The sequence below is a fragment of the Mugil cephalus genome, chromosome 22 (genome assembly GCF_022458985.1).
Source record: "Mugil cephalus isolate CIBA_MC_2020 chromosome 22, CIBA_Mcephalus_1.1, whole genome shotgun sequence".
Lineage (NCBI taxonomy): Eukaryota > Metazoa > Chordata > Actinopteri > Mugiliformes > Mugilidae > Mugil > Mugil cephalus.
The window spans coordinates 15,809,936-15,828,491 of NC_061791.1; the positions used below are offsets into that span (position 1 = coordinate 15,809,936).

An 18,556-nucleotide genomic window follows, 5' to 3' on the forward strand; every position below is an offset into this window, starting at 1 on the left:
TTAATTACTTGGAGTATATCCATTCATAAAAGGTGTCTCTATCCTGTCCTAATTGCCATTTCTTTTGTGTAAACCAATTATTGCCAACATGGGTTCATGTTTCCGTAGTCAGAATAAACTCAATATCTGGAAACAAATTAAAAATCTTCACTAAAATCGAGCTAAATGAGTGATATATTAGACAGGGGTTTGGGGCTGGTTTGACTCAGCCAGAAGTTTTTGTGATTTGTGGCAAGATAAACAAGAGCCACAGACAGGTGTCATTAGCTTGTTCTTAGCAAGCTGACTGCAACAGATTCACACTGTTTTTCAATCTTTCATTTCATTGTGCTCTGTTTGACAAGTAGAGTTAAACAAACAAGCATGGGCGTTTTTTTTTTGAAATATGACTAATGATTAAGCCTGTTTAAGTCATGTACGGCTTAACAACTCACAAAGGTTTAGTCGCTCCTCATGCACATCTCTCGTCTGAAGTACAGTGTGACGAGGCGAGGCCGCGGCGTGCACGCCGTATGTACATGTGAGAGAGCCATGGATGTATGGACAGAGTGTGCAGCGCGCTGAGCGCGAGGCAGCCCCGCCCCTCAGTGACAGACAGGAGCAGAGAACGGAGGAGCGGCAGCGGCGTTCAGTGTGGACGAACCATCACAAATCGAGTCAGGGAGAATTAGAGCAGGACTGAGTACGTCCCGATACACCAGGGGTTAAAATCTAGAAGTGCCATACTCCGTTTCATACATTTTCTACCAAAGTCAAGGCATGGCACATACCCACTGAGTATACCTAATGAACTGACAAGTTTGATGTTCCCACAGTGGTGTAAGCCCCATCCAGTGTATGTAAAGATTGTTGCAGTCGTGGGGCAAATAAGAATCCCCCACTATGAAGTCTCGCACATATAAAGAAAATGTAAGTATTATGACCAAAATTAATTATTATTTATTTAACTGTCATACTACCATCATTAACTTACTAACTTACTGTTAACTACTATATGGGAATTTGGTAAATGTTAAATATTTTATCTAGACTACTGAATGAAGATGGTTTAATATTCAAGATTCAAGGTCACTTTATTGATCCCCACAGGGAAGTTGTTTTTTCCAAGCGTCCCAAGATAACAAACAACATATGTGAACCAGACATAGACACAAGAATAAGGGTCAAAATAAAATAAAATAATCTTAAAAATAGAATAAGAATGAAGTAGTAAGAATTACAGAAAATAATATACAGTCCAATCTACAGTCCAACGTGTGGTGGTTTAGTATGTACAATTGTTCTCATCTTTTTTTCCAACCTCAGAAGTGTAATAATTACCTCCAGAAAGTAATACGTCGAAGTGCAGTATACATGCAGAATGTTAGAATAACTCTGCCCTGCTATTTAACTGGACGATACATGGAAGATACTATGACAATCATTTCATTTGCACCAGTATTAGCTCAGCGGTCAGCACCTCAGCCCCTTGTGTCTTAGGGGTTCCCCTAAAATGGAGAGTGATACTCTGATGTGAAAGAGATGTCCTCATTCTACATGCCACAGTGTTTCGACATGAACATCACTGACAACATCCATCAGAAAATCAAAAGCTGGTCTGCTTAATAGCTAACAATGAGGAGGATGAACCCTTTGCATCGAACTATCTTTTCATGTGGTATTCAAAGCTGCTTCGTCTCATGAGGGGGAAGGAGGGCTGGTATGTGTTGAGTTTCAGCCGCACCCTTGCCATTGTGGAGTGAAACCATGGTAGTCTGTGCGACGGCCTTTTTTTTTTTTTTTTTGTTATAAATACTTCAGTAAAGAGCCAGTCTCCCAGCTGCCGAGCCTGCCTCCTCTGCCGGCCAGCTGACCCATTTGAGCTCCCTGAAACTGGATATTGTTCTGGTGTTGACAAGAAAACATGCACAGCGACTCTTCAAATGATTCAAGAGTCCACATCCTCTATTGTCAGATACTCCGTAACAATGCAGCATCTTTGCGGTAATGAAATTCTTGCTGCACGGGCTCCACTCAACTTCACAGAAGGAATATACAATAAAGTAAAATGTGGGGGGAAAAAAAAGGCAAAATAAGACAAAACAGAATAGTATGGAATTGTGAGTGTGTGCACATGTATGTGCGTGTGTGATAAGTATGCAGTTAAGCAGGACAAAAACTGTCCCTGAACCTGTTAGTTCGAGTATGGGGGCTCAGGAGATGGTATGAGTGTCAACAGTCTATAGCTGGGGTCAGAGAGGATCCACCGTGCCTTCCTCCTGCAGTGCTATCTGTAAATGTCTTGGATGACTGGCAGCATGTGATGCGCTGGGCTGATTTTTACCACCCTCTGCAGTGCTCCGCGTTCAAGGGTGGTACAGCTGCTCCAGTACCAGGTGGTGATGTTTCCAGCCGGGATACTCTCGATGGTCCGTCTCTAAAAGTTTCAGAGTAGAGTATCCTGGTGTCCATGCTAAACCTCCTCAGTCCCTGCAGGAAGAAGAGGCACTTTCTAGCTGCCTTTACGATGGTGGCATGCGGCGTGGCCAGGTGCACCGACGCTCTCTAACCTCCTCTCTGTAGAATGTCCCATCACCACCCGTGAAGCAGCCAGGGATGATGGTGCAATCAGCAACTTTGATAATGGTGTTGAGGCTGTGGTTGGGCACGCAGTCATGTGTGTACAGAGAGAAGAGCAGAGGACCGAGGACACATCCTTGGGGGACCCCAGTGTTCAGGTTCAGTGTGGTGGAGGTGGAATTGCCAGCTTTCACCATCTGCGGTCTGTTCGTCAGGAAGTCCAGATCCATCTCCCTTGATGTTTAGGTCCCTGAGCTGCATGACCCGTTTGGATGGGACTATGCTATTAAAGGTTAGAGCTAAATTCGGTGAATACTGTTCGCATGTACGTGTTCCTCCAATCCAGATGGGAGACGCCCATGTGCAGTGCAAATGACATATCTTTTAGGGTGTAGTAGAATATTTCAAGAGCTACTGTCTTAAATGGATGTCTACCTACCACTGTAACAGAACAATGAACAGTGCTGTTTGTTATCTATGTGTCATCACTTGGACATAGGGACATGATACACATTTTGGAATGAGCTGAAGTTTCTCTCACTCTCACAAAGCCTCAGGTTAAGCATTGATTTATTTAGTGAGTAACTCGAGTTAGTGACCAATACATAAAAAGTTCACGTTAACACAAGTTAACACTTTAAAGGACCATACTAATTAATTAACCATTGTAGTAAAGTGTCAGTCTTCACTTCTGGAAGGTGGATGGTGGTCTCTCATCACCTTAGCATTGATGGTCATGCTGAACCATGAAACCCTCTTGGTACATAGCACAGAGACTGTTCAAGAAGACCATTGCAGTCAGGCCATTGTGAGGACTGTGATAACTCATATCATGCAGTTTTTGAGTCCAGATTGACATCCCACTACTTGTCAGGATGGCCGAGCGGTCTAAGGCGCCAGACTCAAGGTTTCACTCCTTCCTGAATAAAGGGATTTCTGGTCTCCAGATGGAGGCGTGGGTTCAAATCCCACTTCTGACAAGACTTTTCATTTTTGTCATTACAAATAAAGTACTTAGACATGCGGTATGATTTTCAGATCTATCACAGGGGGAAGTGGCCGTTGTTGCCAAGTGGCAATGGATTGTGTTATTTTAACATTACTGTTATTATACAATAAAATAAATATAACCTTTGTTATAGTTTGCAATATATGTCAATAGTAACCTTGTAATAACTGTACTGTACACATATCAGTGTTTTCGCCACCTGTAAAGTATAGGACAGTATGTTATCTTAGCTGTGCAGAAAGCATTGTATGTGCCTTTCATGGGGAATCTGTAAATACACCAGTTATCATTTCTTGTTTTTGTTTTTGTTTTGTTTTTTTAGCTTTTTCCTGTAACCTCGGTTCTACAACTCCACCCTCCAAACTTTGTTGGCTTGGAGTCAGCAGACAGTGGGCATCTAACAGGTGGTGGAGGAACCACAGAGAGGGATGGCACAGAGCTGGGTGTTTGAGGAGCTGGAGCTGATGCAACAACAAATAGTGCAGGAGGTCGTGAGGAGGCAGGGAGTGTTTGTTCAGTTCCGATTGTGGGGCCAGTGATGTGTTCAAACTCCTCAAGTTCACCGAAATCTTCTAAGTCAACCTCATCATATCATATCATATCATATCATATCATATCATATCATATCATATCATATCATATCATATCATATCATACTTGAGATATAGTGTGGTAGGGTACATGGAAATATCTAAGTATTCTAAATATATAGAAGTAGCCACCTTTGTAACGTAATGTTAAAATGTAAAGCAATGTGTAATCACTGACTGTGTGTAATCACATGGTACAGTTAAGTTGAATTTTCCACTTTCAATTCTTGGTTGACTGGGGAAGCAGAGCCGGGTGCTGATGGACTGGAGATCTTTAATTGATTCTTGGGTGTAGACAGGAAGGTGATTGGCTGTCACAACCGAGAACTACAACGACTCCAATATTATTATTGCTTTTATTAAATTATTTATTAATTTATTTTTATTTTTTGAGAACAGTTAGATATATACAGAGCAGTCAGGATGAACATACAGATCAGCACAAACAGAGAATATAGGTTAATACACAGACAGTTAACAAAACATTACAGTATACAGAGACGACTCCAACACGTAGACAGTAAAAAAAGAAGATGGTGACGTCACCGTGCACTTTAAAGGCTTATAGAGCCGTACAGCACTATTTACGATTACGTCAGTGCACTTGTCTTGTTTTTATGGTTGTGTCTACGTCTGACAGCCACAAAACATGATCTTTGACTGACGGTAATCACACCTGAACACCTATGTCTTCAAGTTGTACGGACCGTCTCCGATGTGTTCGTGTCGCTACTTGTCAGGATGGCCGAGCGGTCTAAGGCGCCAGACTCAAGGATTCACTCCTTCCTGTGAAAAGGGATTTCTGGTCTCCAGATGGAGGCGTGGGTTCAAATCCCACTTCTGACAAGAATTTTAGTTGACTATTTTGTTTTTAACAGTGACAAACGCGTTTGTCTTAATTCTCTTAAAAAAGAAAAGAACTAGTTTGAGCTAGTTTAAGGAGCGTGACTTTCTTATCCATCCTCACGTTTTATCGCATTGGTATAATTTAAGTAGTGAACTAAACGTTTGAAACTTGCCTGAAATAAATTAATATTTGTTTTCTTTTAAATGCGATAAATACCTGTACATCCTCCGAGTAGCCCAGTGTTATTTAACGTATTTACCGGCCATTGGGTTGAATGCACATATTTCATTTATTCCCTTCAATATTCACTTATTAACTCATCCCAGACAACTTATTTTTTATTAAACGGAATTCTTCCCAAATATGTGTTAATCTGTAAAATCTCTCCTGGACATGGAATATCATGAACTATTGTAGTTTCAGTTAAATGTAGACAAAGTAACTGTTGCGACATCGAGACAGAACTACACATAAAAAACATTTGCGCCCAAAGTGGGGCTCGAACCCACGACCCTGAGATTAAGCGTCTCATGCTCTACCGACTCCGCTCGTTAGGGGGAGGGCGAGAGTGTGTATCTTCCCCTTCAATCACCTCGCCCCGTGTCCATCTTTCTCCATCTTTGCTCTCGGCCAATCACTGAAGCCATTGTCCAAAATTGCCGGGGCGGACCAATCGCGGCCCGCCGTCTCCATCTTTGCTCTCGGCCAATCCCCGTAGTCATTGTCCAAAATTGCGAGGCGGACCAATCGCGGCCCGACATTTCCATCTTTCCGACGGCCAATCACGACGGCGCATCTCCAAAATTCAGCCGGACGGCCCGCGCGCAGGCGCAGAAGACCTCTACTGTCATTTCAAAATTACCGCTTCGAATGATTGGAAAGACGTACAACCTTCAGCTGTCTGTAAATACAAAAGATAAATATGTGGCTAATATCATTGTATTCCGTCAACTGTCTAGCTTGGTCGGTGTTAATTTTTCATTCATCGCAAAACGTGAATACGCTCCTTTTTAATGTTGTATTAAATAAACTAACGGGTAGCTAGGCAGATATTAATGATATACCAACGAGAGAAATAACTATTAAAATAAACGACTTTGACGTCGCATCGCGTCAGCGTGTTCAAACCTACAGTCTGTAGTTCAAACGTGACCGTTTTGCTCCGACAGCAACGTACGTTACTGTAACCCCCGGTAACGTACAGTAACGCTCTATCACTGTAACGTGCTGCTTATCAGTATGCCAGTATAACGTCAGAGTATGAGAGTATGTTCTTATGTACTTGTAGCATAATAGTATGAATGAAATCTGTATAGTTTTCACTTCTGCTGTCACAAAAGTATTGAATGTGCACTGTTACCAGTTAATAATAAGCTACAGTAACGTTAGGCATTACATCTGTAATGACTGTAATGTAACTTCTGTTACCCAAATATGTGTTAATCTGTAAAATCTCTCCTGGACATGGAATATCATGAACTATTGTAGTTTCAGTTAAATGTAGACAAAGTAACTGTTGCGACATCGAGACAGAACTACACATAAAAAAATGTGTAAAATGTAAAAAAATATTTGCGCCCAACGTGGGGCTCGAACCCACGACCCTGAGATTAAGAGTCTCATGCTCTACCGACTGAGCTAGCCGGGCGGTGCACCTACGTCACATAACTCCAAAAATGAAACAAAAAATGCAAAATATTCATACTTTACGGAACTCATAAGAGGCTGTTTTTAATTCCAGAGTGAGTGACTTGGATTGTTCTTCCTACGAAATATATTTATTTATTATTGTAGTGATAGATACTATATTTTAAAAGAAGACCAAAACAAATGTCATTTCACTTTTTCAGTCTTCAAGACATTTCAGTTGGTTATTGTTTTATTTGCATATGCCATGACCTGGGTGACTGTGACGAAATAAAACGTAAAAATGGTGATTGCAGTTTAACTGCGTATGGACATACTGCATGGAACAGCATAACTTTGAATCCACCATGAAACACAAGTGCCACCTACTGATGATACAAAATGATTGCAAAGATATTCATACAAATGGTCAGTGCAAGACAAAACGGATGAATTTGAAAATCATTTTATATAAAAAAATATATATATTTTTTATATAATATTTGATGTTTGCTTCCTGTGCCGACGTGGATGTTAGGTTTTACTATAATGATATTGATGTATTAAGGCATTTAAAATAAAAGCCCTGGGGACTGTTTGACAAGTGCATTAAATTTCGCATTTTGAAATATAGGGAGGTGACAAAACATTACTTTTTCAAATACAATCCTGTAGGCAAGAATGAGCTGCAGCTTTTCGTCATGTCTATGCTGTATGTATTGTCTCAGTTTAAATAAAGGAGAGATACCGATCATTTGTCTATAGCTGGTCCTTTAAAAATGACAATAATAAAAAAATGTATTTAATTTACTGCATTCATATTTAATCCACTACAATATTGTGCTCTAGTAACACTGGACTGGCAGTAACGACGGTAAAAGGTGTGCTGCAACACTTAATGTCACTCGCTGTTCCCTCCCCCAGCCTCCCAGCATGCACCGCTCCAACTGTAACTATCCAGTTTAAAATCGCTCAACTGATCCCTCCAAGTACAATATGTTCCTAAGGCAATGAGCTGAATCCATACCATCATTCAGACGTGTCGCCGGACTGCCACAAGAGGGAGCCCTTTTCCACGACATAGCTCAACACTCGTATTACCTCAGAGCGGATACACCCCGGGCGCCCAGGCAGGCTGCAGAGCGGGGAGGTGTAAGGACGTTGCATGCAGTTAGCGTCCCACTGGGATCTTTTGTCTGGGTGCTCCGAGGCAGCTTGGGCTCAGTGGCCCCGTTTGCACCATATGCCACTAAAGGCCTGGCTGTCACATCACATGAGAACCTCTGTGTGATGGCATAACTGACCGTGGAGCTTTCAAGTGCACATCCATAGCCATGGCACGCCATTAATCACTCCTTAAATACAGCGTAAACGGACCAAGGACTGAACATCCAAGTCCAGTTTACCTTTTGGTAACAGACGGCAACTGTAGATTTCTCTTAATGTGTACCTTTATGTCATTCATGCATAACATTAAGTAAGTAAATTCACTGAATGTATGATGTTTAAAAAATAAATACCTCTGAAAATATATGCAATACTTATTTTGCACTAATTTTGATATTTGCCTGGTGGTTACACAATGAACAGTGACATTCAAATGTTTGATGATGAAATTACTTCAAGTTAGTCTACAAGACTTTATGAACGGCCCAGTTGCTGTGAATTAGGGGTTATACAAAAAACAAACACAAACAGCAGTCAGATCATTTTACAGTACCCATGTTTTGTAGTGTATTTAATCATTAAAATTCCACAACCTTCCCAGCAGAAAATAATTAGTCATCAAAGATTTAAAAAAATAATAAAATAAAAAATGACTGAAACAAGTACATCTGGTATTTTATTAAGTATTAGATATCAGTCAATGCAAAATGAATCTGTACTGTACTGCTGATCATTCTGTCTTCAAATGCACTTCATTACAATGATATTATTTGATTAAAATCAATATACATCTACTACGAACCAGTGCAGGGCTGCGTTTCCATGGAAAACTGAATTGCAGCATTGATTTACATGAAATAATTTAATAATCCCAAATGCACTTGACTATAGGGAACGTCCATGTGAATCAGAACAAGGGGGACATTTTCTGGCAAAGCGCTCAGCTATGAGCCAGCATCAAATCCATAAAGTAATTTCCTCAACATAAAACGCAATTAAGGAACCACTTATAATCATATTGAGGTATGCAAGGCAGTTGAGACTGAGCTACAATGGACTGGTAAATTAAATATGAAGCTGTCACTTTCGCACAATCATTATAAACAAACCTTAAAATAGATAAAATAAAAAATAGTCATTGTTATTCAGACCCTAAGACAGCTTTCATTCTTACCTTGGCTAGCATGTACTTTATAATATGATAGCTAGAGGGAATGAAGTCGGTACGACAGCTTGTATGGACCAATTCGTTTTAGTGGGAGCCTATACGTCGTATATAATTATTGTTATTATTAATAACGACAATATCAATGGACATGGAAAGTAACGTTAGCTTCTAACGGGCTACAAAAACAAGGGGAAAGCTGCAGCAGTTAGCATGTTAGCTTCAACACCAGTGGGCATTAAAAGACTCTCAACTTACGTTTACATTAGTTATCGAGTCTCTTTTGGTGAAATGTGCTCAACTGTTCGGCGTTACACACAGCTGAAATATAATACTTGTAACACTGCTGTGAGAGCTACTGTGTAAACGGCTCGCACACGAAGGTAATGTTAGCAATGTTGTCAGTGATGATGTAGGGACTAGAATGTGAGACGCTCTAAGTAGGACGCCGGTAGAGCTAGCGATTCACTTCAAACACAAAAATAAGTGGTGGATATGAACTCGAAACGCCACAGTGAACAAAACGCCTTCTCGCCTCACGCGATGTGTACGCGAATAATTGTATTATCGCAAACTGCTTAAAGAATGTTCCTTTATTTTATTTTATTTTTTTATTTTTTCGCTAAGCTAACAAGCTAGCGCCCCACAGACACGTTAGCCCAGAATTCGGTTGACGGGTGGGGAGTCCAAACGGGGCGTGAGGTGAACTCCGGTGTACCGCAGTTTGTTTGGGGGGGAAAAAAAGAAAAGGGTAGCACTGTTTTGAAAACCACGACCGAGGACACGCACTTTTCCGCTGTCTAATGTCAATTCCTCAAAATGGGGTCCGCTAACGTACGTCTCCGCCATTTTGTGACAGGTTTTTCATTGAGCAAAGGGGTACGTGTAATGGTTGAATGTAACCCCATCAAGAAGATATCCGCTTGGCAGTTGCAGGCAAAAGGGATCAGGAGTAATTTTCAACCATCCCGTAAGATAAAGTCGTTTTGAAGTGGTCGGCAAGGGACAGCCGCAGCTTACCATAACGTAGCAGCAAGTTCAGCAACAGATTGCACCATGGAAGGGAAAAAAAAAAAAATCGCCTAACACTGTAGGGACCGCATGTCACCTGCCAAAAACGTTGTTTGAAAACACTAGAAATGAATGCCTTAAAATACAGCAATCACACCGTGTAATAAAATTATGTATCAATAAAATGCCTTTATTTCCTGGAGAATAAAAACATTGTAATTGGGTGACAGTAATTGCCACATGTTGCCAAATCAAGCTTAACTTCAATTTTCGAACACATCCATTTAGTTTTGTCATGTTTCGTAAACTCAGATTTCTTTAAGATGATATTAATTATGTAGACATCATTTTAGCAATATCCTAATTTCGGCAATAACAGTATGGGAGTACAATGCAATAAAAAAATGTAAACATAAAATAACTTCTGTACCTCTGATATTATCAAGGAAAAGTTGAATATTTGTATCTTCATTTGTTATTTGCTGCTACTTCATAATTATCACGGGAATATCTTAAATATCACGCAGCCAACTAAAAGAATATACAAAATGTTACAGTTTATAGCTTTATTTTACAATTCACTTTTCTACAACAGTGCAGTAACACACAGTCCACCTCACAGGAAATTATTCCTTCCGCTATTTTATTGGAAAAATATACAACTATGCCGTTAATATAATTGTAATAATTTTTGTTAAAAAAATATATGTGTATTTTCAAGATCAATGGCAAATACCACTCAACTTCATATGTGTTGGCGTTATGCTGTTTACTCGTGTTGAAGCCATTCATAGTAAATCTACTATGGCTTTCTATCGACCTAAAAAAAAGTATTTTTGCACCTGAATGTACGGTTGTCCTCCATTACACGGCTGGTTGGGATAATAAGAGAGCTATGTTAATTAGTGTTATCCCCTCCCCCACGGGATATTTCCAAGTACCTCCTGACCCGTTTTCCAAACAGAGAGACGAGTTGTCAGACGGTCCCTAAAAAAGAAAACAGTCTCTATTGTTCCAGCGCTCGCTCGCTCCGCTCTGGACGGTGCAGTGTCGCCTTCGGCCGTAGAGGGCGCTGCTCGCATGGCAGGCTGGGCTCCGCGGCCTTCACATCTTTTTGTCTGAGAACTGGATCCCTCTGCCGCTCTACAGTGTGTGCGATAGCCTCGGAGCTGCGTCCGTAACACACTGTCAAACCACTCCAAACGAATACAACCGCGACCAAAAGCATTAATTCAACACCTTCTGCCATGGCGCTTCTAATCTGCCGGTAAATCGGTCGTATTTGTGACTGTTCGTTGGAACTTAGTCCGGGCTTGAATCGGGCTTGCTTTCTGTGTGCATCAGTCTTTATTAGCGAGCTGCCGCTCTTCTTGCTATCAGCTATTTCTTTAACTTTTTAAACACTCAGCTTGGCGAATGACTGAGCGCCGGCGGAGTATGGGATCCTTGGTGTCTTAAGAAGCGACTGAAGTGGGCTTTAACCGTTTTTGCATGCAAAAACAATGGCAAATTCGACGGGGAAAAATCTACTAGATCAGCGAAGGAAAGGACAGGCTTTCCTGGACGAGCTGCGGCAATTTCACCAAAGCAGAGGGTGAGATTGGGGCGTCTTTATTACCAAGAAATATAACTTTAAATTCTCGTTGCATGCGGCTGCGAGTTAACCAGAAGTGTAATTTAAGCATGTGTGCATTTATTTCTTGTGTTATCCCAACAGATCGCCGTTCAGGAAGATTCCTATCGTGGGTGGGAAAGAGCTGGATCTGAATGCTCTCTATATCAGAGTCGTCGCTTTAGGTGGATTTGCTAAGGTGAGTGGGAACTAAAAGTGTTTTTCTCCACACTCCGCCGTACGTGGACTCCTCGGCGAGCCACTCCGCAACTCCGTGTGGGTAACCCGGGACAAGTGTAAACCTCCAGGAGAAAGAAAAAATTGTAGTGGGCTCGGTGTTGGCCTTGTGCTAGTTTGCCATGTATCTCTATGCAATGTGGTGGCTTGTGTTGTTGTATGGTTTGAATTGAGAGTCCAACCGCTCGGAGTCAGAGTGCAGTTGGAGCGACTCAAAATTAGCGGGCACGTTTAACATCGATTATCGGCACGGAGCCCGGCCTCGGAAAACACCGCGTAGCACACGGCTCTCCGCCCGGGCTTTTACCGGTAGTTTGCACCCAGGGGGAAGCTTGAATTTTCTTTCTCGCCATAGCCATCTTTCTTCGGCTTCATGGCTTGAGCACAAAATGTAGGCCTCACAGGCCCATGTAGTGAACACGGCGAACAGCCACCGAAACCTGCTCCAAAACCAAACCGGTCGCCGCGAGCTAAATCGCTCGTTTATCGGCGCGGGCAGTTTGTTGGAGTTGGGCCTCGCCGGGTTTTTAGCACCGAAATGGGGAAAAGTTAGCTCGTTAGCTCCAGTGCTAACCAGCCTCAACAGTAACGATAACGTCCTAAAGGGAGTCAGGCAGTAGTTACTGGTGTGTCAAATGTAAATATGTGCCGCCAATAAAACACACCGGTGCCTAATTACACACGGCCGTGCCAAACGGCTCGCCAGATTTATCTCGTTTTCACATATTTTCGGCAGTTTGAGAAAGTTATTGATTAGTGATTGTAGTGTTGCCTCATTTGGGGGGTGGGGGACCTGTAGCAGACCAGATGGTTGCAGTGTAACCGCTCTTTTTTTGTTGTGGTCGGTGTTTTTTTTTTTTTTTTTTAATTATTATTATTTTATTTTTTTTTATCTCCTAACCAACTGCTCTCTCCCTCTCAGGTCTCTGACAAAAACCAATGGATTGAACTTGGAGAGGAGTTTAACTTTCCGAGGAGTTGTTCCAACGCCGCGTTTGCTTTAAAACAGTACTACCTTCGGTGAGTAGCATGGCCATGCAGCTCTTCCTCTCAGGTAGCATGTGGGATGTGTTTACAAATGTTAAGATGCAGTCAGCAGGATCCAGCCTCTGCTCCCTCTGCACTAGAACATAATTATGGAAAGCAGTCCAAATCTTTTATTTGTATGTACTCACACACTCCCTCCATATAATGAAAATACATTACAATGTGTTTCTTTTAAGAAGATGCGTTGACCAAAATGTGTCGGGTTGCATTGTTTTTTTTTTTTGAGAACGATTTTTGGTGACTTTTCTGGAAATGGTTTGAACCAGAGGACATTTGGGTTTGATGCACCTCCGAGCAGATCTGGGTGCAGGCTCACAAGTCTTGACACAGTCAGCTGGCACTGATGGGAGTCTGGTGTAAATGCCGCTCTCCCTAGCAGCTGGCATTTGTGGTTTTGGTTTTGCTGTTTTTTTTTTTTTTTGTTTTTTTTTTTTTTTTCTCTGTGCTCTTTTCCTTTTCCCCGCCAACGACGGCCCCCCTCCTCCCCCCTGCACCTGCCTGCAAGGGATTACACCTGTGTAGCCGAGAAACAACTGTAACCACTTATGAATAATTTTTACGAGATGATATTACGAACGGAAGTGTGCGTGGTGACTTTTGATGCAAGCTGCTGCTTTTTTTTGCCACTTTGGAGGCGAAATCGATTACCGGCATCTGGTTAGACTCGGTGGCCCTCAAAAGTTGTCAGATAACCGTCAGTTGCTGGCTCCAAGGGAGAAACCCCTCTCGCTGCATGACGGGCTTTCTGCTAGTAATTGTCCACACAAGATCAGTAAAGCATTAACATAAGAAATCTGTTTTGGTCTGGCGGGCTCGGAGTGTGTTAAAGTTGTTCTTGCGCGTCCGTTTTTGTTTCGGACAGCTATAACCGATGAGTCTTCCTCAGCCTTTGGAGTGGCTTTATAAAGTTTATCTAAAGCAGCTTGGTGTGGGGATGTCGGAGGCAACAGCAGCTAGATTTGTATTGCTTCAACTGACACTGATAATGGACGCTATCTGAGTCTCCCTCGGGCTGCTCTTCCTGCTTACGGCGTCTAATCTCGCCAGGCAAAACTGGGTGAATGTTCTCCCCATTTTTACAGCGGCTGGATTTTCTTTCTCGGCTCTAACCCGGAGAGGTCAGAGGTCGCAGCCAGGTACACGGTGGATGTGGACTCGCTCGAGCTGGTTCAGATTCAGCGTCTCGTTCAAGGACATTTGATCTGGGTGGATGTTGGCTAATATCAGGTGTTAATCTTGATTATCCAGTTGAATGACCCTCTGTAACCACCGGCGGCTTCAGAGTTTTTAAGCCATGTTTGCACCTTAAGGGCCTCTCCTGTGAATACACTGGCAGGGAAAGTAGATCAAACTTGTGTGTTTTGTGGGTGATGGTTGAACAAATTGTCTACATTGTGTAATATCGTAATTGCCTCAGTTTTTTAGTATCTGTGGCCTTTTGTTTGACTTTAAGATGCGGAATTAAGTGTTATTTCTGTGTGTTTATTTAGTTTAATCCCGGTGCAAGTGAGCAGGTATGAGTAAAGAACACATCTTCACAGGGATCTCACTTGTGACAAGTTCATGACCATGATGTGTCTCCCTCTGGTCAGCACTTCCCACTCAGGGCAGAGCAATAAGCGGCGCTGAAGTCCTGTGCCAGCTCCCGCTGCCGTCTATTTGATATCTGAATGTCACTCCGTAATAAGTGAGCGCTGCTCGCCAGAAACATTTTTTTTTTTTCTCCTCCAGCTCATTTTCAACTTGTCGAAGCGCTGCTTTGACATCAATCCCACCAATGGTGCCGATTTCATTTCAACTTCAGGGACAGAAGGATTCACACTCTGGATCAAAGCGTTGGCATCAAATCACACTGACACACTAAGGGCACCATTGAGTCGCAGCTCTGTTTTTGCACCACTTTGTTTGATTGAAGCAAAATGTATGCATTTAAATGCAATGCATTCACATGCAGCGTAGATTTAATCGGACACATTCCCGTCGAACAGTCTGATTCTTTATTGCTGCATGTGTAACTTGTACCCGTTTCATCCGGGTTTATTCCTGTCGGCGTGCTGCTTTTTACCCTTCCGTCATTTGACGTTTTTATGACCTGCAGCTCTAAACTCTCTGCACACCTGTGTAGAACAGTTACTGAGTTACTAAGTTTTCATACTAAAACGTGTTTGTAACTCGAGTGAATGAAAGGAGTTTGTAATGAGGCCCCTGGCCTTGTTGTATAGTGTTTGACTTCTATTCCAAACTGCAGTATATTGTCCCCAGAAGCCAAGTCAGGTGACGGATACCGCGGCTCAACCTTTGTTTGCCCTGGCTGCTGCATCCCCGTGGGGAGGAAGTCGGGCCCAGGAGTCACTGACATCTAGGAACGCTCACTAAAGCCTTTGAGTTGGCTTAAACGTGAAGCTCGCCTATTGTTTTTTTTTTTGATTTTTTTTTTATCTTCGTGCGGTTTGTACACATGGCTATAAATGTGTCTTCCTCATTTAAAAGTTGTCACAGTTTTTTTAAACAGCCTCAGTGTTGCCTTTTACATTTATCAGTGTTTGGTTAAGTGCAGATTGGATTTCACCTTCTGAGTTACTCTATGTTATGGACACGCCGGGCTTTTAACTCCGCTTCCAAGGACGGTTTTCACCGTTCAATCATTGTACGGAAGGAACATTCCTTTGACTATACCTCTTTCTGCTGAATCAACCACCACTAAGTAATCTGTTTTCAGAGTTTAGCGAGCTGCCTCTTGTGCTGAAAAATGATTATAGCGCACTCTGTAGCACAGAGAATTCTATGAAACTCAATGGCTCACTCATTTCAGTCGATAACTGGATGAATCCTATTGTAACATACATCTTGTCCTAACACCAGACTGTGTGTTTTTCAACCGTTCCTGGCTTGTGACCCCACTTTTGGGGCCCGAAATTCTCACGACCCCAGCTATTAGCCGGTGGTGCAGTCATGTGAGCATTAGATAATTTGCCCCCCTCCTTCTATTTTCAGGTCATGAATGTGGTTTCAAGTGGATAATAATTAACACAGTTTTTTTAGGAGAAAGTGTCAAATGAATGTAATTATATCAGTCTTGGGATTCAGCGTCCCGTGACTCTGTGTGCATATAAAACAGTGCCTTGTGTATCCGACTAAAACGGCCAAGAAACGGAGTTAAAAACCTGTGTGGGGAGCATTGAGGGCTCCCGCTGAATCCCACTGCTACTGTATCTGCCCGTCCATTCAGTCGCTAACGTATTCCTGGAAGCTCGTAGCCTGAGCTGTGGTTAACGTTGATTGCATCGCACCGTCTTGATTTTCTTCACCTGACGTGTGATTTCTGGAACTAAAACTACAATGAGCTACTGCCCAGCGTTAAACCACAGACATATTTCTGCACAGTGGGTGTTAATATTCACATCTTTTTAACGCCAGAGTACTTCATGCACCACCACGGCTCTTCTTCCTGTATGTGCCGATAGATTCTCCTGCTCATCTGAAACATCTGGACAAGGTGGCCTTTGATCTGGGCTGCATTAGCCCTGTTTTTATTCCCCCCGCTACATCCGGGCTGCTGTTTCGACTTTAGAGATGCCCAAACGACGACCAGCCACGGAGAGAGACGTGCAGAGCCGTGCTCTGCGGCGTTGTTCGACAAAATAAGAGCAGCGGCGCAAACTTGCTATTGCAGATAACATCTGAAGGTTCTTGAGACTTTGCGCTTTGGGTCTGTCTGTAATTTGACCTGCCCCCCCAGCAGCGTTGGCCACCACTGATAGTCTAATCTCCTTCTCTCAGTTTCCTTGCTAACAAGCAGATGGTGAATCTGCCTTGTACTTGACAGTGGATTCAGAATCTGACTTTAGCACTGTGTGAAATAGACTATGTATTTGTAGTGTTCTGTCGGCTGATTCTTTTCAGTAGGAACTTTTTCACTTCAGTGAAATTACAAGTGTCGTAGTTTGTTGGTTGATTGGTTTGTCGTCACGCTGTCCTCTGGAATTATCTTCGGTTGGACAAACGGCGCTCACATGGAGAAGATCGTTTCATCAGCGATTGGACAGACTGCGGCTGTGTTTTCATAAAACAGATGACCGAAAAACATAGTAGAACAACATCGTGCAAAGCTGGTAGGCTGATAGTTTTCTTACGATGTGTATTCTTGACATCTATTGGTGATATTCCAGTGGCAATTTTGGAAAACTAGTGAGTATGGTCAGGGCTGATCACGCTGATCAGCTGCAGGGCTGCTTTCGTTTCCTCTCTTGAAAGTAATTGATGTAGGTAGAGTACAAGGTAGAGTATGACTCTAGTCGTTTTGTTTTTTCTCCCCACAACAAGTCAATTTGTTGAAGAGTGGGAACAATTTCAGTGTGATTTTCTGTGACTAATTACAGCCCTGCATTTTACACACAACTCAAGTTTGTCGCCTGTGTTAAGTCCATCCCAAAGAACAGGAATCAGTGTCTCAGTCAGAAGTAAACTCCTAGAGTATGTTTCTAACCTTTTAGTTGAAGTATTGAACCCACGAGGGTATTGTGTTCCAACCACACATAAAATTCGAGCGATCCCCCTCACTAACACACAATTTATGAGCCAGCAGCGCAACCACTTTTTTTCACGCTGTCATGTAACGCAATTTAATCATGAAAAAATCGCAATGCTTGACGGTTTGAAAAAAACAACCGAATTTTTAAGTCTTGGACTTAGTTCGTTGTTCAGATTAGAATGTTAATACTTTAGGATGAATTATAAGAAGATTATTTTTTTTAGGACTGTAATTAAGGAAATACCTGCACACAGGCTGTCGTAATCCTGTCTGATGTACGCAACTTGAGGCAGCACGTAGTTCCCTATGACTGACAAAAATGTTTGTGGCGCTTGACAATGTGTGGGCAGTGGTGAAATCCATGAAACAAACGGCAAACGTGGATGGTATTGTGGCCTTATACGTCTGATAATATAACCGTACTGCATTCACGACTAAAAATAAGAATTATTATGCAGAGGTGATGAATTGAAGCCAGTGCATGAGTTTTCACCAGGTACGTTTCCAAGAAAACAGAAAAGCAGTCGTACATACTCTCTTAGTCAAAAACGTCCTTTTAAATCTGAAGTCGGCTTCTGCCATTATGTCCAAAAATATAGACGCACTCTGGCCTATAAAAGCCTCCTTTGACAAGCCGCACCTGAGTTCTTGGAACTTGCACGAGTGTGAAAATCCTTCCACTGCTAAAAGCACGGTTTGAACCCAGGAAACGCTGCTAACCACCGAGCTACCGGGGCTGTTGTGATTGACCAGACTGATAAATGAAATGGAAATGCTTGTAAACATACATCTTTTTTTTTTTTTTTTGTTTGAACTTTCTTATCAATCGCGAGTTTTAAATGAGAATTCCATCAGCCCCACCGTGACTTCAAGTCCGACAAATTATCTGTTCTGTCAGCGGTCCAGCCCGCGCAGTATTTTCTCAGTTGGCTCGGCGGCGTCAATAAACGGTCCTGTGATTATTGACAAAGTAAACCGCCCTCAGCCTGCGTTGGACAGCCGGCTCCATTAAATCCCAGCAAATGTTTCTGTGCAGAAAATTGGCAGTGGGTGTGTTTGCATGTCCGCGTCGGCGTCCAGCAGGGGGCATTCGACTCCCACACACACCGCCAGCACCGAGGGCATTCGGGCGGCCGTGTGGAACCGAAGCCGGGG

General features: G+C 42.5%; 1 protein-coding gene and 3 non-coding genes across 5 annotated transcripts in view; 3 read left to right on the forward strand and 1 right to left on the reverse strand.

Annotated features, from left to right (window-relative positions):
- Window positions 1-3,428: 3,428 nt before the first annotated feature.
- On the forward strand, window positions 3,429-3,539 carry trnal-caa. Its single transcript has 2 exons — window positions 3,429-3,466; window positions 3,494-3,539. It is a non-coding gene; the product is annotated as a tRNA-Leu (tRNA).
- Window positions 3,540-4,893: 1,354 nt separating this feature from the next.
- On the forward strand, window positions 4,894-5,004 carry trnal-caa. Its single transcript has 2 exons — window positions 4,894-4,931; window positions 4,959-5,004. It is a non-coding gene; the product is annotated as a tRNA-Leu (tRNA).
- Window positions 5,005-6,580: 1,576 nt separating this feature from the next.
- trnak-cuu lies at window positions 6,581-6,653 on the reverse strand. The gene has a single exon. It is a non-coding gene; the product is annotated as a tRNA-Lys (tRNA).
- A 4,367-nt stretch (window positions 6,654-11,020) lies between these two features.
- Window positions 11,021-18,556, forward strand: part of arid2 (AT rich interactive domain 2 (ARID, RFX-like)) — a 31,688-nt gene continuing 24,152 nt past the window's right edge. Inside the window, exons 1-4 of one of the 2 annotated variants that reach the window (XM_047575296.1) lie at window positions 11,022-11,241; window positions 11,383-11,568; window positions 11,692-11,785; window positions 12,746-12,843. In XM_047575296.1, coding sequence (XP_047431252.1) covers window positions 11,477-11,568; window positions 11,692-11,785; window positions 12,746-12,843 — 284 coding nt within the window. In that variant the 5' untranslated portion in view covers window positions 11,022-11,241; window positions 11,383-11,476. Of the gene's footprint in view, window positions 11,569-11,691; window positions 11,786-12,745; window positions 12,844-18,556 lie in introns of both variants that reach the window. The other variant, XM_047575297.1, reaches the window with a different exon arrangement.